Source organism: Psittacula echo, assembly GCF_963264785.1.
Source record: "Psittacula echo genome assembly, chromosome: 1".
Classification (NCBI taxonomy): Eukaryota; Metazoa; Chordata; class Aves; order Psittaciformes; family Psittacidae; genus Psittacula; species Psittacula echo.
The window spans coordinates 63,259,047-63,280,719 of record NC_137735.1 but is presented as its reverse complement, the minus strand read 5'-3'; the positions used below and the strand labels follow the sequence as shown (position 1 = coordinate 63,280,719).

Below are 21,673 nucleotides of genomic sequence, written 5' to 3'. Positions count from 1 at the left end.
TAGTGCTGCAGGGATGAAAGTAACATAGTACATTTTTGCAAACCAGCTTTTTTAAACTCCAGTGAATGAATCCTGTTTGGCACAGAGACAAGTCCAGATGACATTTCCTCATTTTGCCTTACAGGGCTAGATCTGTATTCTCTCAGGGTTTAAAAACTATAGTAGCAGTATGTTAGTAATATAACCGTATCACATACAGCCTCAGAGTAATACAACTTGAAGCTGCTGCTGGAGAAGTGGTAACATGCTTACCAGAATTCTGTTTGCATAGACTGTCACAATTTAACTACTTTAACCTCTCTTTAGGTATCTAGTACTTGTTTATTCCTCCCCTTTCCTATTCTACAAGGGAAAGAACAGCCACCTGAACTTTAGCAAGACCTGTGGAGGAAGTGGAGAAAGCGGTCCATGCAGCTGCCAATTTTTGTTGTTGCTTTCATCTTCTATACTTCTGACAATATATTTTAGAGACTTGACACTTCATAAAAAAACAAGCAAAAAAACCAACCAACCAACCAAAAAAAAAAAACCAAACAAAAAAAACCCAAAACCTGACATCCACCCTTCAGTCAGCAATGCATTGTACTAGCCAACCGCATTTCCAGTAAACAAGCATATGATCATGAGAAGTAGTTTTATTGTTTATTTCTTTACAGTGTATTACTCTGGATACTTAATATTACATATCTTGGGGTCTGTGAGAAATGCTGGGTTCTTAAACATAACTGGCATAAATCCTGTAAAAAGAGAAGATGGAGGTTTTTCTTAATAGAAAAGTAAGCCTGACTGAGAAAACTCAAAAGCATAGTCATACTTACCAATTACTTGAGCTCTTTTAATGGCTTTCGTAATTTCTTTCTGCTTCTTGTTGCACAAGCCTAAAGAGATGAATCATTGTCAGCCTCTTAAATCAACAACCACCAAACCATTAGTTTAAAGGGTGAAAGGCATATTACTGGCAATTCCCTCTAGCTTTGCCTAAGTCTTCCTAGACAAATGCATGTGAGCTTATACTATTGAATATGAAATGCATATAATTAAGGCCTATTTTCATTCCTTGAAGCAGGCTACTAAGAAGAATACTCTTACAGAATGTATGGAATTGGTAGTTACTTCTGGAAAAGATAACCAATATACAGTTACTCTGACTCACAAACACATTAACATTAGCATTTAGTGATTTAACATTTCACATACCTGTTATATGCCTGCCATAAATGCGGCCAGTATGCGGAGAAACAAACTGGGAAAGAAGCTACTTAAAATGAAGAAATCCAAAATCAGTTTAAGAACTTTAAGACAGCTTTAGTTTATTACTTGCATTCTGTTTTTCTTTTTTTGATGTTCTTAAACTAGAGACAAGAAAAAGTATAATTAGAGCTACAGTATTTTCTATGCCACAGCATTTAAGTGGTGGTAGAACCAAGGACTATTTGATAAATAAAGTTTTAACATCAGCACACAGGTCTAGTACATTGAACAGTTTAGCACAACTACATTATTTGACCATTATCTGCACACAATCTTGCTCTTAAGTTTTAAACCCCTATACATATGAATAAATTCTTATTTTTTAATCCTGGTAGACTTCCTATACACACTTAAAAATTAGTAAACCAGTTGCCATCATTTAAGAACAAGATTTTTTTTTAACTCACCTGCACATTCTTGTAGTCCACATTTATTCCACATAAGACACATCTTTTTGGAGGCTCTTTATAGGGATTCTCCATTTGTATGGGCTGAAATTAAGAGATTTATTAACACCTGTAAGCTTCACAAGAAACTAAGAAGTATTTGATATTTTTATTCGTTGGGCAAAACACGCCTTGAAAGCAAGAGGTATTTAGTGCATCAGTGAAGTTTTTCAGTAACTTATCTTGATTTCTCTTAACATAGTGATTGAAATCTAGCAATCTAAAAGGCTTTACATAGCTACACGGCCTTTTATATATTAGTAATAATGTAACAAACCAATTAATTAGGGTGGTGAGGCACTGGAATGGGTTGCACACGGAAGTTGTGAATGCTCCATCCCTGGCGGTGTTCAAGGCCAGGCTGAGACAGAGCCTTGGGTGACATGGTCTAGTGTGAGGTGTCCCTGCCCATGGCAGGGGGGTTGGAACTAGATGATTTTAAGGTCTTTTCCAACCCTAACTATTCTATTCTAATTAATAAGATAGTGCTTACACCCTTTACTTTAGAAGGCAATATCTACGGAAGCTGGTAGTAAGGTAGTTCCGCCTGGTAAGTCTGAAGAGGCTTTTCTGAATATCAATTCAAAGCAAAAGGCCTGAGGGAGCTTCTGTCTGTTCACACACTTTAACAAAGAGATTCTCAAATATTTACTAAGCCCTGAAATGCTCCTCAAGCCTCAGAACAAGATATGAGAAAGAAAAAAAATTCAGGCACAGACAGAATTGGGCAGAGAAACAGTATCTTTAAAAGATTTTGCTTGTACAGGACAACATTTTTTTATGACATAACCACATGCAATGAATTCTTTTTAGTCTGTTTCATGGAATGGTTTGGGTTGGAAGGGACCTTAAAGATGATCCAGTTCTAACCCCCCTTCCATGTGCAGGAACACCTTCCACTAGCCCAGGTTGCTCAAAGCCCCGTCCAACCTGCCCTTGAACACTGCCAGGGATGGGACAGCCACAGCTTCTCTGGGCAACCTGTGCCGGTGCCTCACCACACTCATAATAAAGAATTTTTTTCCTAATATGTAGTTTAAATCTCTCCTGTCAGCTTAAAGCCATTCCCCCTTGTCCTATCACTACATGCCGTTATTTCTCAGCTACATGCAAGAAATCAGTTAGTTCTGCCAAACATTTTGCTCCACATTTGTGTTACTCAGACAGCTGACTTACATGACCACCACAGTTAAGATCCTGGGCTATAGCTCAATGGCATCTTCACTTGGAATACCTGGTGGCTTCCCTCAGCACTGGGTCCCTGCTCTGTAACACCCCAAGTAACTGAATTCAGAGCTGGTTTTCTTTTAGAAGCCCGAGTTACTTGAGTTCAGGGGGGCTTTTCAGGAGCCCAAGTTACGCGAAGACCAAGGCACTCTTGGACACCTCCGCTGCCCGACCTTAGCCCCTCCTGGCGAGAGCGGCACTGGCCCGGGCGCAGGCAGAGGACGCCGAGGTCAGGGGGTACCTCACCTGGTCGGACTGCTCGGGCAGCTGCTCATGCTGCAGGCGGTGCGGCCGCACCCACAACGCGGCTGTAAAGGATAAAGAGTTATAGTTAACGGCAGCACAGCAGAAGAGACCAGCTCACAACTTTCCTCCCCACAGCCACTCGCTCTAAAGGAGTAAAGCAAATGAACGCACCGGGCCTCAGTGCCCGCCAAGGCCCCGCCGCCACAACCCGCGCCGCCATGTTGTCCCCTACCGCCCACAAGCATCATTTCCGATTATAGATCATTGCCTGCCCGACCGCCCTCACAAATGCGATTCGCTGGGACCGCGGCCCGCCCAGCTGGGGGCAGGCGATTGGTGGCTGCCTGGCCGCGGGTTCCGTGTCTTAGCAGTGTATTGGCGGAATTGATGTTGGCGCCTGTTACAGGTGTAGGTGGGTTTCCGCTTGTCTCATGGCGGTCGCATCTACCCTCGGCTGTTCGGTCGTCCCTTGTCATAACCTGCCGCGGCTGTGACGGTCTCCGTACTGCTTTTTCGTAGCGCCGGCCGGAGGCGATACGCCCCCCGGCTTCACGGGGTGGCGGTGATGGCTGAGCCCCGACTCGCGGTGCGGAGGAAGAGCTGCCCCGGTTCTGTCCGCAAGCGAAGCAGGGCCCCGGTGCAGCCTAGCGCCGTCTGCTCGCCGGTGGCTCGCAAGAGACTGAGCTCCGCAGAGGGGCCACCGGCGGAGACCTCGGTACGGGGGTGGAGGGGTACGGGGAGGCGTATCGAGGTGGAGGGAACACTGCTTGGGAGGGTGGCTTGGCCCAGCGGGTGTCTATCAGGGAGTGCTTTACTTTGTATGAGAAGGGATGTAGTTTGGCTTTAGCCGGCATCATGCCTACTTGCAGGTTAAGCTTCACTCACTGCAAGTTCACTTAGAAGTGAAGCTAGGTTTTCCTCATAACATCAGAAAAGCATATACATTTCTTCTGAAGTTGGGAAAAGCTTAAATGGTTTGCATCTCGTATGTGTTGTGCAAGTTACGCTGCCTTCCTTGGTGTTACTTTGGAGTAGTAATACTTTTTTTTTTGTTACAGTGTAGTAATGATAGCGAAGAAGATATGTTTGGTGACTATGACAGCTTTTGTGGAAATGATTCTTTGTTAGCTCAAGTTGATGATATAGAGCACAAATACCTGCAGGATGAGAAGCTGGCTATTACAGCACCTGGAGAAATCATACCTGGGAATCTTCAGCCAGGACTTCCACAGAAGGAACAAGTTAATTTTTCTATTCCAGAAAATATGGTTGTCCTTAAAGCTGACAAGGAGGATGCTTTCCAAGTGAGTGAAACGGAAGCAGTGGATAACAATCAAGAGCAGACTGACTCTATTTTAGATGAATTGCCATCATCACAACTTTTGTATTTTGAGAAAATGGATGAACTTGCTTCTGCTTCTAGAATATCTCCAGCCTCAGAAGGGAGGAATAAATGTGTGAATTCTTCCTTAGAGAAAATCGGGAGTACATCATCTTTTTGTCATGATGCTGAACACAGAAACAGACCTACTGACTCTTGCTCAGACTCCAAGAGTGATTTATTTAAAACTGAAAGTCTTAAAGATCATCTAAAAAGTGCTATGACTGGAAATGCCAAAGCCCAGACTCTGCAGGTCTCTAAAACCAAGCAGCTTCAAGAAGCTGTTTTATCTGAAGAAATTTGTGCTGCTAGGAAAACTATTGAATCTTCTTCTGTTGATATAGGCCCTTTCTACGGATTACCTAGCAAAGTTAAAGATCTATTCAGGCAATTTCGAGGGATTGATATGCTTTATGGTAATGTAACTAAGAGTTTGTTGAGAAAGAAAAAGAAATACTAGTGAAGAGTTGCCTGTTTTACCCATTAACACTGTAAAAATATTTAAGTTAAGGTAATATTTAATGTAACCCATGTTGGAAAGTGGTGGTTTTCTTTTATTAGGTGGTTATTTTGGGTGTTTAGGTGGTAGGAAAGTTTGATGCAGTCTATAGAATACTTTAGAAGGCTCAGTCACTAATAGCTTTTAGTGGTCTATTGAAGAAAAACTCAAACACTAGACTTAAAGTAGTCTATATGAGGCATAGGCATTTTTTTATATTGATTAATATGCTTCTGGGGGCTGCTAATACTTGTTTCTTAATTTTGCAGAATGGCAGCATGATTGCTTAATGTTAGAATCTCTACAGCAAAGAAGGAATTTAATATACTCATTGCCAACTAGTGGTGGAAAAACACTTGTAGCTGAAATAATAATTCTCCAAGAATTACTCTGCAGACAGAAAGATGTTCTGATGATCCTGCCATATGTTGCCATTGTCCAGGAAAAGGTCTGGATACAGTGTTTCTGATACTGCTCATATTCTCTGCTATGCCTTCCTACTTGGCTGGTTTTAACACTAATTTTAGTGAACTGCATGACTTTTATAAATATATGGTGGGAAGTTAGTCTTTTCTCCTAAATGCTGCTCAGAGGGTCAGTAATTTTGTTGTAAAACAGACTTACAAAGGTAAGAATGCTGAGCCAGAAAATAAGACATGCTGAATTAATAAAGCATGCTGAAATAATAGCTTGTTACAATATTATGTAAAGTTCTGCAGTTATCCTCTTGGCATAAAGGAAAAGTTAATTTAGAGAATAGATGTAACTCAAGCTTGATAATATTTGTAAGTATTTCAGCTTTGCAGGTGGAAAAGGTAGTCATAGCTAATACGTTTTCACTAATCCAAGCAGTTGATTATTGTGTGGGTTGGTCATATGCACGTTGAGTTCTTGAGGCAGCTCTAAAATGCAAGAGTGTGAGTTTGCTGGCTGATTAATTTTTTTTTTTTATATATATATATATATATTTTTTTTTTTTTTTTTAATTTCTTTAAACAGGTTAGGGGTTTATCAAGTTTTGGGATAGAATTGGGTTTCCTGGTTGAAGAATATGCAGGAAGTAAAGGAAGATTTCCACCAATCAAGAGGAGAATAAAAAAGTCTCTTTATATTGCTACTATAGAAAAAGGACATGCTCTAGTGAATTCTTTAATTGAAACAGAAAGAATTGATGACCTTGGTCTCATTGTAGTAGATGAGGTATGCTACAAGACTTACTAAGATTTATAATATGCAAACTTTTATCTTTATTAGCAAAGAGCATTTTTTTGATTACTTGGTTTTGCTTTGAGTGTTTATCATCACTACTTAACTTTTCTACATTGGTACGTAAACCTGTAATATTGAAAGTTTTTTCTCTTTAACTGAAGCATTTGTTGCTGTATCAGGACAATGGATTCTATATTGAGAAATCTACTGTTAGTGATGAATTACTGATAGGTACTTGTCAGTTAGACATTTCTGATTGATTAGAAACATAAATAGTCATGGAGAATGTATTTTATGAATCCCACAACTGGACTCTTAAATGTCGAAAACATGACTTGTACTAATAATGGCTGAATGAAGTAACATTTGTCTGGGAGAATTGCCCCTTATTGTGCTCTTAAGTGGTGCGGCCCAGTTGTGCTGCTAAGGGTTGAATCACATGTATGACATCTAACAGGGATGTTTAGTTCATGGAATGCTTCAGCCTAACTGAGCTTACTTTAGTAGCTTCGAAACAGAAGACAGTTTAAGGATTAACTTGTTTTTCTGGAAGTAGCTGACTGCTAGAAATCTTTTTATATCAACTTCCACTGTAAACGTTGCTTAAAACAGTTTGCTTGAGGCTGGTGAACACAAAGGTCTCTATGCTGACTGTTTACTATCAGGAGTTAAGTGTATCACTTATGGTCTAATTAAATGGAAGGTAAATCTTGTTTTCTGAGTTTGCCCTTGGGTGTGTTTTTCCATGATTATTAAATGTTGTTTCAGTGAGGCTATACTTGTGGAAGGAGCTTGGCAGTCAGAATTTGCCAGAGGGATATAATGAGGAAGTAAGTCCATGATAATCCCTCTGTAATAGGCAGTCCTGTAATATTTATTTAGGACTTTAAAAAAATGTTGTGTGTTGTAGAAATACTCTTAACTCAGTAACATTCTTGCATTTTCTCTTTGCTTTCTGTGCACAGTTGCATATGCTTGGTGAGGGAAGTCGTGGAGCAACACTGGAAATGACTCTTGCAAAAATTCTTTACACTAGTAGTAAGTCACAGCTGCAGTTAATGTTACTAAAATATTGTAGCGATGGCATCTTTAGAGAGATATCATACTTTGTCTTTCAGGGTTTGTGGTGTTCTGGCTGCTTTTGAAAAACTAAGAATGACTCCATGCAGTAACAGTGTTTACTTATTTGTTAGTCAGTTGACCCTGTAATGATGGACCAGGTGTTTTTGAAGCTTTTTGATACTTCTCTGGAAAATCCTGAGTATTGACAAATGCCTTCCATTTCTTTGTAGGAGTCTCTTAGTCATTTCAGTTAAAAGCTTCTATAGAGAAGGGTTTCTTTTTTATGTGTACATCTCGAGTAATATTTCTTAGTTATATCCCACTTCAAACTTGCTACTTTGGCATTTAGGAAGACTAACAATAAAGAAGCAGGCTTTTGAATTCAGTATTGAGCAGAAGTGTTTAAAATTGTGAGCATGGCAATAATAAATTCATGTCAACTTCTGTTTTACAGAAAACACACAAATCATTGGAATGAGTGCAACCTTAAATAATGTTGGAGACCTGCAGAAGTTCCTGCAAGCGGAGTACTATACTAATAATTTTAGACCGGTCTGTATACAAGATACCATAAACTAGTAAAGATATTTGACTTTAAAATTATATCATGTCCATTTAGGATTGTATCGCTTTATGCTTAATTTCACAGTGTAATATAATGCCCGCTAATGCTTGCAGTTGTACTAATATCTATGCACTTGTAAATGCACAAATGCAAGTACCTTTATATTAAGCCACTTGTGTCAGTTTAACTAAACCAATTCCTAAATTACAACTACTTTGATATCATTATAGTTCATTTGATATAACTAGAATTTGTACTACTGGTGGTTGAACACTGCCATGACAATGGTTTATGAATAGTTCATGGGAAACAACATTTCTTGTATTCTTCATTATAGTCAGATGTTTTCTCAGGGCAAACAATTAAAACAATGAACTCTAAAAAAATTCTTGATGGGTGGAGTGTGTTCTTGTGTGCATGCATGTATGTATGTATATGAAATGTGATGCTTAGAAAAGACATCAGTAATAGCTTAACCTTTAGAAAAGACTTAACTAAAGTTTTTGTTCATGGCTTTTATCTCCCTAGGTAGAATTAAAAGAATACATAAAGATACGAGACACCATTTATGCAGTTGACAGCAAAACGGAAAATGGCTTTACTTTTTCACGTCTCCTTAATTTCAAGGTAAACCTGAAGTGCTTATAGTTTCTTTGAAGTATAGTTATGAAATGTACTATTTTACATAGATTTGTTTACAGATATTTTACAAAGAAATTATTTAAATAAGATGGTTCTTTCGTAATACATATGAGAAAAAAAATGTTAGGCTTTGTGAGAAAAAATTCCTTTAAAATACTGAATACTTAACTTGATTTTCAATTCTTTACTGCTCATTAAGGTAGGGGTTTTTTCAGTATTTTGATATATGAAGAGGAATGGGTTTGAGCATTATAGGTACCTAGTGCTTTATGGTTTTGGATAGATTTTCTCACCAGTTGATCTTTTGTACTTGACCTTAGATGATGCTGAAAGAAGACATCTTTCAGGGGTTTTTTTTTTGTTTGGGGTGGGTTTTTTTTTCCATTATTGCCTTGCATGAATTAATTTCAATCTTTAAAAAGAAAAATGTGTGTTATAGTAGGCTGTCAGTAATAGCACAAGTAACATCACTGTGGTGTTGCTAAAATGATTTGAAGTTTTGAGAGGAAAAAGCAAAGTGTTTGATTCTTACGTCCATGTATTCTTCAGTTCAAGATACATGTGTTAATAAACTATTTCAAGTGAGGATTGGGAGAACTTATCCCACAGTTTCTTGCATTTATGTTGTGTTAATGCAAATACAGTTTTCTAGCAAAGGTTGAGAGCAAGTATTGAATACTTAGTTTATGACTTAATTTCTAAGTTTAAATGTTTGTCAATATCCATTTATGATAGTATTCTAGTAATCTGGAGAAAGCAGATCCTGACCACATTATTGCACTGGTTACTGAAGTTATTCCTAAATATTCCTGCCTAATCTTTTGTCCCACCAAAAAGAACTGTGAAAATGTGGCTTCAATGGTGTGCAAGTACCTCAAGAAGTAAGTATCTTTCATGGTTTTTTAAATTATATATGGAATAAATGGTCAGGATATAACTTCACTAGTTTGCAAGTGACTTTCTCTGGTGATCAGAAGTAAATATTTTGAATATGGAATCATGTAAAGTTGCTAAGTGCATAAATGATAGCAAACTGCTCAAGGCTTATTAAACAAATGTTTTAACAAGCAAAACTCCTTTTTTAAAAAAACCCTAATTAATAAAATGGTTATTAGAGAACAAATAAAGGAAAAAGGAAAAGCATACTACACTAATCTAACCTTGGGCTCTTTTGGCACTGGTCTCTGCAGGCTTTTTCATTTTCTCTATAGCCTGGTATATATAATTTGTAAAATCTAAACCAGGCTTTGTTAATAAAGAAAGTAAGACTCACATTATGATATCATGTAATTGTGATTTGATCAGCTCATAATGATCTAGCCGAGTTAAATTTTATGTAGGAACAAATTATATTCAAATAAATAATAACTCTCCCTCGCTATTAAAATTGAAACCATTTTGATGTATCTATAACATCCACTACAAGCTGATACTGGCTCTGTTTCATTTTTTCAGGGCACTTGATAATCACATCCAGTCAGAATTTAATCCCTTTTCTACCTGTGCTTACAAACAAGAAAAGAGTTCTGTTGCAACTTAATCACTCTCTTGTGTATTGCTATTTCAAAATTACTGAGAATAACTATTTCTCTGACATAGATGTTAGAGGAATGGGTAATGAACAGAAATAGACAGTAAGCATGTCTCTTGATTTTATTTTTTAATTTTATTTTCTAAGTAGTTAATGATTGATCTGAAAAAATAGGTAAGTCTAAATAAATGCTTTTCCTTCTCCAAGAGAATTTAGAGCTCACAGAGAGAAAGAGAAACAAGATCTCATCAAGAACCTAAAGTATATTGGAAATGGAAGTGTCTGTCCTGTTCTGAAGCAAACAATTCCTTTTGGTATTGCCTATCATCATAGTGGCCTTACAAATGATGAAAGAAAAATTATAGAGGAAGCATATTCTGCAGGTGTCCTGTGTCTGCTTGCTTGCACAGCTACTTTAGCTGCTGGAGTCAACCTGCCAGCCAGAAGGTTAGTAACTGAAACGTATTTAATTGTTGCATTGATTTTTCTTGCTTTGTAAAAAGGTTTCTTTAGTAAGTTGGAAATATTGATGCTATTTAAAGTATGTTCTGCTTTTACTAACAAGTTAGATCCATAGGGGATTTAGTGTTCAACTCGGGACACAAGACTGCAAAGCTTTTACACAGGAAAATGTGAATCAGTATCAAGTCCCTCAGAATGCATAGCCGAAGGGCACTTACATAAATGAATTAAGAAAACGTGAAGAAATCGAGGATATGCTTCAGTATTCTATAATGTTATCCAGAAGAGCAAGGAATTCATGGTGGTTTGTTTAGCTACTGTCCTAAGAACAGTGTTTAAATCGTGACATTTTTCTAAGGAGATACAGTTTGAATATGTTTTAACACAAAAAATATGCAATCTTTTCTTACACAAGTGCTGAAGACATGGCTGCTGTACTCTGACCAAAGACTGTTTATTAAGAATTCATTTTTGTGTGCATGTATGTTGGAATGATGCATTTGAGGGAAGGCAAAAAATTAATATAGACAAGTATTGTCTTACTAGCGTAACTGATGTATAGTTAGTGTAGCTTATGTTTTGTGTGGGGTTTATTTCATATCTCAGTGGTTTTCATCTTAAACTCAGGCCTCTGAGTAGAGGTAAAGACTAGTTCCAAAGATTCTGCAAAACATAATAAACATGGCTTGTCATTCAGTAAATCTTAAATTGTTAAATGGTTTTCTATTCAAACAGATGCATTTGGTTTTAATTATTTAGCAAGCAAGGGGCATATATAAAGAATGTATTTAAAATTTTATTGCTACTTAATAATTCTAATATAAAGCATAACTTATTGAAGACTTCTTCACAGGGTTATTCTCAGAGCTCCTTATGTTGCTAATGACTTCCTGAAGAAGAACCAGTATAAACAAATGATTGGCAGAGCTGGTCGAGCTGGTATTGACAGTGCTGGAGAAAGTATTCTCATAGTGCAAGAGAAAGACAAACACTTGGTAATTTTTATAAAGCTATTGATAATTTAAATTGTTGGATTAAGCTGGTGGGATAAACAGGAGGAGCTGAAATGCCTAGCTCAATTTTTGTTCACTTCTTAATGTTGCATGTATTTGACTTATGTAATAATACCTCTAACCTGCCTTTATGTGGTTTGTTTTCAGGTGTGAACTGTAAACTTTTAGATGCCTATACTTATTTTCTTTAAAGCTGAATCATGCATATCAATATTTTTAAATGTGTGAAACTAGTGCATAAATCTTTTCTCTGAACTACTATTTCTTGCTCTTTTTAGGTTCAGGATTTAATTAACAGTCCTTTGGAGAATTGTTACAGCAGTCTTCTCCTGGAGTTGACCAAGGGAATGCAGACTCTGTTGTTGTCTTTGGTTGGATTGAAGGTATCAGTTAACTCTTCTGTGTGAGTAACTTAAGTGCTTGGAAATACAAAGAAAATCTTATCTGTTGATTCTTTAGGGAAAAATAGACTTTTTAAACATATTGGCTTATAAGCTCAGAACAGCTTCTAGTTATATAAAAAGAACAAAGATTTGATTAGTCTTATTTAACTCAGATGTCATGTTACGTAATTAATTGATAATTTCCTTATGTGTAAAAAAACAAATCTACCTTATGATACGTTGCAGTATTAATAACATTTCCATTTCTGATACTTAATTCAAACTAGAAACAAATTAACATGATGCAGTAGCTAGAATAATAGAACAGATAGAGAGTAATCCATCAGGTCCATCATAAGTTGTCTGTCCTTTTATTTGTTCCCATGTAATTCTATAGAAACACATTAACAGGATATCTCTGCTTCTGTAGACAGTTTTTTTCATATAGCTTACAGAATGTGTAAAATGACACCTTTTAACATTCTAATCTCTTGCAAAACTGATACAGATAGCAGTTACCTGTGAAGAGGTCAACAATTTTATGTGCAGTACATTGCTGGGTGTTCAGAAGCAGCTGCTGTCTAAAGAGAGGAGCCTCTCAGAGATAATTAAAGATGGGCTAGAAAAACTAATAGAAAAAGGACTCCTAAAAGGAAGAATATCTGAGAAGGACAACCATTCCAAATGTACACTAACAATCTCACCGCTGGGTAAAGCTACATATAAAGGTAAGACTTTTTTTCTATTCTTATTATAATCTTTATTTCAACATACCCTTTCATCTCAGCCTTATTTCAGTTTAGTATGTTTTCTCATCTTCAGTCTGAAACTGTAATGAAAAATAAGTTGTAGAGAGACAGATTTGATTGCTAAATAATGTGCTGGGCTGAACATGATGGGAATGAAATGTAATAACGTTGATCACAGTGGGAGTAAAACCAGAACTCTACCCCAAAAAAAGTGATTTAAAGATTTGATTTAGTGGTTGTACTCAAAATGCCTCACAACCTCATCTTATAATTCATTGTTATGAACAGTTATGGTGAACAGGGGGATTTCTTGACCTAGAGGGAAGCTTAGGAGGGAAAGGAAACATATGACATGTAGACCAGTTGTAATAAAATAGTGAATATATCAGGAAGTTCTGTTTTCCTGTCATAGCATAAAGATACAAAGTATGGAATGCCATTGGAATAGAGTGAGTCTCTGAAACAGATTCCTTCAATCTGCAAGATTTGTTCCAGGATTTCTTTAAAGCCAAGGCAATTCACAAACACTCCAAAACCACACCCTGAACGGACATAGATGGAAATAGATGACTGTCTTTCATCAGTTCTTGTTTCACTGCTCAGGTTGGAGCAATTATTCAGGTTACAACTGTCCATCTTCAGTTCAGATGGCATAACAAGCTGTTGTGGAAGATAAAGGAAATGTTGATTCTATGTTAAAGTCTTTTACATTAACTGTGTATGCCTGTTTAAAGTTGCAGTACATTGTGTGCTTATTATAGGGTCTATAGACTTGGCATACTGCAATCTTCTTTATAGAGAACTGAAGAAAGGTTTGGAAGGGCTGATTCTTGAAAGCAATCTTCATCTTCTGTATCTGACAACTCCGTATGATACAACTTCTAACTGTAGCCCAGATTGGATGATATACTTGCGACAGGTGAGAATTTACGAGCAAACTTGCATCAGGGCATGTAGTAATACTGTACTGTAGGAAATGCAGATAGTGGGGTAGCAATTCGATGAAAAGTTAAGATATGCTACTTTATTTTCACTCACAGCACAGAAGTATTGTCTTTTATTACATAAAAACCTAAGTTCTCTTCTGCATCTGTAATATTTGATCCTGTTTGGGGGAAATAGTGGCAGAAACACATCTTTTGAGTTGCCAGTACTCCAAATCCTGACTCTAGCCTTGGGCCTAGCCTTGCCATCACTGAGGTCTGGTGAATCCTAAATCAGTGCTTTCCTCTGAGCTAGTTATATGTAACCGCATCATAGTAGACTGCAAGAAAACGACTATTAAATGTATCAAGAGCCATATTTACCTTCTAATGCTCAATCATTTAATCTGTAATTTTGGGAGCCAAATCTGCTACAGAATGTTAAGTCTTGATCCTTGATATGTCTAATGCTTAACTCCAGCCATGATTGCAACTATTACACTGTGATCAATACCTTCCTACAGGCTACTCATGCTAATGTCAGCCTAGCAGCACAGCCATTAACCTAGTTTTGCACACTCTAAGATCCAACCATAATTCAATTCCTCTCTTTATTGTAAAGTGCTGTATACTAAGGGTAGCACTAATACCTATTTAATTGTGTTAAAATGTGGCATTCAGAGATTGACAGTAACAGGTAATTCAAACAAGTAGGCAAAGAAGTTAGCGATCTGACTTTAGTGACTCTACTAGTCTAGTGACTTAAGCACTATATAGAGATATTACAAAACATTATTTCACTTCAAGTAATAGACTTATGTTTTCTATAATATTAAGAGAATTAAATATCTGAAAATTCTTTATAAAATCTTATTTTAGTTCAACCAGCTAAGTGGAGCAGAGCAAAAAGTAGCAGATATTGTGGGAGTACCCGAAAGCTTTATTACAAAAAAAGCTTCTGGTCAAGCCATCAGAAAGGTAGGCTGGAGATTTCTCATACCTAAGATCACAGTTTAGTCATTTCATTTGGTTATTTACAAATTCTAGATTATTTTTCTGCTAGTGTTCTTTATTGTTGTTGTACTTATTAAGTTTCTTTTAACCTCACTGGATGATTTTCTTAATGTTTAATGTCATGGGGTATAATGTAGTCATGTTTTAAAGACAGGAAGGAGTAGAGGTGAAAAGAACTTCCTTGTAGTGCTAACAGAGTATCTTGAATATGATATTGGCTCTGAATTCTGACTTGCTTTATTCCTAGAATGTGGACAGTGCTGTGGTAAACAGGCTGTACCTGTCATTTGTCCTTTATGCGCTACTGAAAGAGACCAATATATGGAGTGTTTCAGAGAAATTTAATATGTCCCGGGGATATGTGCAAAATCTCCTTAATTCTGCTGCCTCATTCGCCTCCTGTGTTCTGCGCTTCTGTGAGGTAGTGTGTTAATGGATTCCAATAAATTCTTTGGGATTTGCAAGATCTGGAGTCTTGTTCTCTTACATTAGAACTGAATGCAGGTGTTGTATTTCATCTTTCCTGTTCAAATTTATTTTTCCTATTCAGAAAAACATGCTCATACAGTGATATTTCTTATATTAAAAGTAAGCTTTATATACAGAGAAAATATACAAAGTGTATAGTGCACTGATGGTTTTAGCTTTCTCTTGGAAATAAGGCCATCTGGTTGTGGAATGTCAGGAAAACAGCTTTGGGATGTTCAGCTGAGGAGTGCTGAATACAACTCTGCAACTCTGAAAGGATAACTAGAAATAGCAATGCTTCCCCTGTAATATATGCTTGTTGCCATAGCAGAGCTCTTATTAGTCATACCCCCCAATACAGAACTTAGAATTTGATTTTTAATTCTATTTATCTCTGCAGGAATTGGAAGAATTCTGGGTTTATAAAGCTTTGCTGACAGAACTTACCAAGCAGCTGACATACTGTGTTAAGACAGAACTCATCCCTCTGATGGAGGTAGCAGGTGTTCTAGAGGTTAGTAAACCTGGCTTTATGAGGTTTTCCCAATATAAACTAGTATGCTATATGTTACTGTCCCTTATCTGGAAGACCAAGCTAGGGTTTTTTTTGAGAATTTGGCATAGTGCGGATATCCCACAACAGTCCTGGAGATTGGGGGAAAAGTGGTCTATTGAGGAAATGTGAGCTGGAGTCAAGGATGTTTTTCTTCTGGCTGCTACCACAGCAACAGAACAATAATCTAGCTGTATACTCAGTTGGAAAACAGAGTCCAGGTTTCTTGTGGTAAAGGATTCTTGAGTAAAGAGAAACAATAATTTACATATTTAGTTACATTACGAGATCCTCACAGAAATATGTGAAGTCCTGTTGGGAACTTAGGCTTTTACAATCACTTGCAGTGTTGCATATGTTCTAAGTAAGAAGCTTACTCTGTCTCTGAATGAAAGACTCCTATTAAAGTACAAAATCTTTTTGGACTTCAGGGCAAGGTTATAAGTAATTACTGGACTCCTTTGCAAAATCATCTAACTAGCTTGTCCAACCTGTTGTAAAATCAGTTTGTCAGCAACCATTGAATTTGGTGGCAGTAAGGCTTTAGTCCAAGGAGCAAAACAGTGAAGACTTAGAGCTTAATGGTGTCTTTTGTAATTGGATTTTCTGAATTAGATGCAGGAGGCAAGTAGTTTTTTGATGGCTCAGTCCATAGGGGAACATTTCTGTGTAAGGGCTAAACCAGCCTCGACAGCATGATTCTACGAAAATTTTATTTTAAAGATGACTCTTGAAAATTACTGCTATAATTAAAGCATTTCTGCACTGGAGTTAAAACTGTGCCACAGCTGATACTTGTAGCAGAATAAATTGTCATCTTGAACAGACATAATTTGCTTAGATTTCTGTGGAGGAAATGTTAAAATCAATCTTGAGGTTACTGTATTGAAAGAGAGAGTTATTTTCTGCATGCTTACTTGCACAGTTTTCAAAGAGCAATATAAAACCTTTTCATGGGGTTTAAGTCATTAGTGTAGAAGGATTCTGTGTTGTCAGTCATGCTAGGCATATAGCAGCCAAATAGGTCACAGAAAATATTTGCTGGCAATAGTTACTATTTTTGGTGAGATTAATGACACCTGGTTCACATCAATGAACATGCATAGTCCTCAGTTACCCTGGAGGAAGATAATGTATTGTAAGCCATTACCTGTTAGATGCTAAAGAAACACATATGCCATCAAATAAATGTATTTCTATTCCTTGTCTTTAAAAGAGGCAAGGGGAGGGAGGGAAAACAAAAGGTAATTGACCAGATATGTGGAGGTGCAATAATTGCTCATCAGATGGGTATTATTTCATAACTCAGGATATGAAAGCCTTGGGTATACAAATTACTCCACTACTAGTGTAGAAATGCATTTTAATTTAAAATTTGTGAAGTTCTAGCAGTACTTGTTTTGCAAAGGAAATGTTTGCCCAGAGGCCCTCTGTTAAGCAAATACTGCGTGATTACCTTACATAGCAGCAGGATCAAACCAAGTCAGGAGAAGCAGATAGTGCACAAACCCTTATACTGGCGATAATCAAGTTCTAGACAGTCTCTTCTGTGATGTGTATCTCTCTGCTATGTGTGAGATCACAGACATGACTTCGCACGAAACTAGAGAAATAAAAAAGATACTGTTAAACTGAAAGAGAAATTATTTATAAGCTTGAAACAGGGAAGTATAGTCTTCTGGAACTCTCTGAAAGCTCTGTTATGTGAAAATTCGGGGGGGGGAAATATGGGCAAAATCTTTCACTCGGACATCATCAAATAATGTGACAGTCATTCCTGTCAGTGGTAGTGAATGCAGAGAACATGATAACAAAAAGAGGACGGTAGAGTCAGTATCATTTAGGCTCAGAGAAAATGGCAACAACTGAATTCTGAAGAGCTGGGTAACATTGTATTGGGAGATAAATCTCAGCAGTAAAGCTGTATTTTAGGGAGGTATGATTCTCAGGGAGTATTTGTGTTCTTAGAAAAATAAATCAGAATTGGATTAATAAGCAGAGATTAAATGTTTTAGGTTAGCACAGAGGTTGGCACTTAATGGCAATTCTTATTGCCTATTCTAAGAAGCTAACACAACTTTTGAACTTGCAGGCACGAGCAAAACAGCTTTATAATGCAGGGTACAAAACTTTAGCACACTTGGCTAATGCAGATCCTGAAACTCTGGTCAAGATGATTGATCACTTGTCACGACGTCAAGCCAAACAAATTGTTTCATCTGCAAAGGTAAGTTAGAAACAAAGCTATAAAAACCTGCTTCAGAACTTCAGTATGTCAAAAGTGGGTGTTTGAATGACATTAAAAGTGAAGGATTCAAATTACTAATAAGGCATTAGTGGATATTTGTGATCCAAATAAGAATATGTATTAAGAATATTGAAATATTTTCTTGACAATATAATTTATTAAAGATGGTTAAGAGTAACAAATTGAGCAGTTGCTGACCTTTTGGTAAAGTAAGGGAATGTCTAGAATAAATGAACGGGTGGGTGGTGTGAAAAAACTGTGCAGTCAATAGCAAAGTCTTAGAATCATAGAATCATGGAATAGTTAGGGCTGGAAAGGACCTTAAGATCATCTAGTTCCAACCCCCTTGCCATGGGCAGGGACACCCCACACTAAACCATGCCACCCAAGGCTCTGTCCAACCTGGCCTTGAACACTGCCAGGGGTGAAGCGTTCGCTACTTCCCTGGGCAACCCATTCCAGTGCCTCACCACCCTAACAGTAAAGAATTTCTTCCTTATATCCAATCTAAACTTCCCCTGTTTAAGTTTTAACCCATTCCCCTTGTCCTGTCACTACAGTCCCTGATGAATAGTCCCTCCCCAGCATCCTTGTAGGCCCCCTTCAGATACTGGAAGGCTGCTATGAGGTCTCCATGCAGCCTTCCCTTCTCCAGACTGAACAGCCCCAACTTTCTCAGCCTGTCTTCATACGGGAGGTGCTCCAGTCCCCTGATCATCCTCGTGGCCCTCCTCTCGACTTGTTCCAACAGTTCTATGTCCTTTTTATGTTGAGGACACCAGAACTGTACACAATACTCCAAGTGAGGTCTTGGTTTATATATTCTCATGGAGTAAAAGTAATTTTAGATCATGGCTGTTTATAGTTGTTGTAGGCTCGTTACTGCTTTTTTGTTGCTGTATAAGCCAAAAAAAAAAAAAAAAAGGATATAAGCAGATTCCTCATCAGTGCCAAATGCAGCAATCTAGCTTATTCTCATGCTCAGATATTAAACTGATTGAGTTTTCTCTAATTGGGAAGTTAAGAATACTTCTATGTGTTATGCTATACATGCTACTGGGGAACTGTTATACGCCAGCTGTCAGCAACAAACAGCTCAGGGTAGTGGATTACATAGTTCCTAATATTAGGGGTCCCTAAATGTCTGATGTAAAATGCTGTAGTAAGAAATTTTGAATTAAGCAAGAACTTGGTAACTTGGCAGGCACTACTTACAGATGTTTATTCCAGCGTGAAAAACAAATGTCTGTTGTAGATGCTCCTGCTAACAGTTCTAGACAAAACTGTTCGTATTCTGTTATATTTAGCATATTAAGTGATGGCAGAACTGAGCAAACCAGCTGTGTACAGTATAAATTTTTGTGTTAGTGTTTTTCATATGGGTATACACTAAAAAGTAAAAAATGCTGGTAGTAGTACTTGTGAAAATTTTGGTCCTTTGAGGCAAAGGTACCGTAGTCCTGTGAGCAGCAGCAATAGAAGTTTTTTACAGACCAGATGCAAGCTTGGAAAGAAACATTGGTGTTTGAACCTAAGCTATAGTTAATGCTTATATTCATATTTTCAAGGGGGTTTTGTGTTCATTTTATTTTTTCCCATTATAGATGCTGCTGAGTGAAAAAGCTGAGGCTTTACAGGAAGAAGTTGAAGAACTCTTAAAGGTGCCTACAGATATCCCAGAGACCTACTGACCGCGAAGAAAAATCATGAATGCAGAAATTGACATATTTTAAAATTTTTAACTTTGCTATGTGAAGCTGCTGTAATTCTAATAAATATTTATATCTTTTATATACCTCATTTTAGTGTGAGTTCAGAATGTGTCTTGGAAAGTTGACTTCATTTGGAGGTTTTGATTGAACCTCTTGAGCAACAGGCTAGAATCAAAAGATATGCGCTTAATTCATTCCTGGTTTTAGAAATAGCCCTTGGAGTGCTTTGAGGACTGGACTAACTGCCTGGTGTGTACTTCTGCTTAGAGGCTGGGTTCATAGCTAACTTAAATAATGTGTATACATTGGACACATGTTTGAGTGAGCTAATCCAAAATTTCTATTTGCAGGAATCCCTGTACTCTAGGTGTAACCTAATGGAAAGAGAGAGTGAGTTGCAATTCATGACAAAGTGGTCTCGGATTTGCATTGTAATTGATGCCTACTTTAAGCCATGTTAAAAGATGCGAATATCGAATTCACATTCAGTCTCTGGCAGTTCCCAAGAGAGAATTTTCAGGATGTTTCTGTAGCAGTTTTCCAAACAAAGCGAATGGGGTTTTTTTGAATATTTTTTAATTTCATGCCTAAATGTGAAGACTAAAAGACAAAGGCTTGAAACTGATTTTTGAGAAGCTGTATCAAGAGACTGCTTGGTGGATAAAGAACTGGCTGGATGGCCACATGCAAAGAGTTGTGGTCAATGGCTTGATGTCTGGCTGGAGACCGGTAACGAGTGGTGTCCCTCAGGGATGGGTGTTGAGACCGGTCTCATTCAACATCTTTGTCGGTGACATGGACAGTGGGATTGAGTGCGCCCTCAGCAAGTTTGCTGATGACACCAAGCTGTGTGGTTCGGTTGATACACTGGAGGGAAGGGATGCCATCCAGAGGGACCTCGACACGCTTGTGAGGTGGGCTGATGCCAACCTTATGAAGTTTAACCATGCCAAGTGCAAGGTCCTACACCTGGGTCGGAGCAATCCCAGGCACAGGTACAGGCTGGGCAGAGAAGAGATTCAGAGCAGCCCTGCGGAGAAGGACTTGGGGGTGTTGGTTGATCAGAAATATAACATGAACTGCCTTCAGTGTGCGCTCACAGCCCAGAAAGCCAACCGTATCCTGGGCTGCATCAAGAGGAGTGTGACCAGCAGGTCGAAGGAGGTGATCCTGCCCCTCTACTCTGCTCTCGTGAGACCTCACTTGGAGTATTGCGTGCAGTTCTGGTGTCCTCAACATGAAAAGGACATGGAACTGTTGGAACAAGTCCAGAGGAGGGCCACGAGGATGATCAGGGGACTGGAGCACCTCCCGTATGAAGACAGGCTGAGAAAGTTGGGGCTGTTCAGCCTGGAGAAGAGAAGGCTGCGTGGAGACCTCATAGCAGCCTTCCAGTATCTGAAGGGGGCCTACAAGGATGCTGGGGGGGGACTCTTCTTTGGGGACTGTAGTGACAGGACAAGGGGTAACAGATTCAAACTTAAACAGGGGAAGTTTAGATTAGGTATAGGGATGTTCTTTACTGAGAGGGTGGTGAGGCATTGGAATGGGTTGCCCAGAGAAGTGGTAAGTGCTCCATCCCTGGTGGTGTTCAAGGCCAGGTTGGATGAGGCCTTGGGTGGCATGGCTTAGTGTGAGGTGTCCCTGCCATGGCAGGGAGTTTGGAACTAGATGATCTTAAGGTCCTTTCCAGCCCTAACTATTCATGATTCTAAGTTCTGAGACTCCATAGGCATGTATCAGTCACATTACTTAGAATTTTAGAAGGTCTCTGAACCAGATTTGCTCTAGCATAAAGCTAGGCTTTGTGAAAGTTATTTTGAAGATGCTTGAAACTTCCCCAATTGTGATACAGGGAATTCCTTTTCAAAGCTGCTCTGTAGTACATAACAATGCTAGAGCACTGCAAGTTAAGAACAACTAGAAAGCTGTGATAGACTGCTGAATTAAATCATGGTAGCCAGCATGCAGGCACAATTAAATACGGCATTTCTGTGTAAATTTTGGGGGTCCCTTCTCAGTAAAGGAAAATTAAGATAAGCCTTAGTTAAGCTGTCTTTTTTTACTCAATTTATGGTTGTGTTGTATT

General features: G+C 38.1%; 2 protein-coding genes across 2 annotated transcripts; one reads left to right on the top strand and one right to left on the bottom strand.

Moving 5' to 3' along the window:
• Positions 1 to 632: 632 nt before the first annotated feature.
• On the bottom strand, positions 633 to 3,411 carry MRPS18C (mitochondrial ribosomal protein S18C). The gene is made up of 6 exons (XM_080625956.1): positions 3,342 to 3,411; positions 3,171 to 3,232; positions 1,659 to 1,742; positions 1,198 to 1,255; positions 819 to 878; positions 633 to 737 (listed from the first exon to the last, which is right to left on the bottom strand). The coding sequence occupies exons 1-6, from the start codon at positions 3,388 to 3,390 to the stop codon at positions 661 to 663; spliced, it is 390 nt and encodes a 129-aa protein (XP_080482082.1). The 5' UTR covers positions 3,391 to 3,411; the 3' UTR covers positions 633 to 660.
• A 272-nt stretch (positions 3,412 to 3,683) lies between these two features.
• Positions 3,684 to 19,563, top strand: HELQ (helicase, POLQ like; the record flags this gene model as incomplete). The annotated part of the gene is given in 18 exon segments (XM_080627913.1): positions 3,684 to 3,885; positions 4,229 to 4,967; positions 5,320 to 5,498; positions 6,050 to 6,250; positions 7,225 to 7,297; positions 7,776 to 7,876; positions 8,421 to 8,513; positions 9,264 to 9,409; positions 10,267 to 10,506; positions 11,375 to 11,516; positions 11,813 to 11,917; positions 12,426 to 12,645; positions 13,428 to 13,585; positions 14,469 to 14,567; positions 14,851 to 15,024; positions 15,472 to 15,585; positions 17,717 to 17,851; positions 19,477 to 19,563. Coding segments are annotated over 18 exon segments (3,156 nt in total). The 5' UTR covers positions 3,684 to 3,735.
• Between the last annotated feature and the right edge of the window lie 2,110 nt (positions 19,564 to 21,673).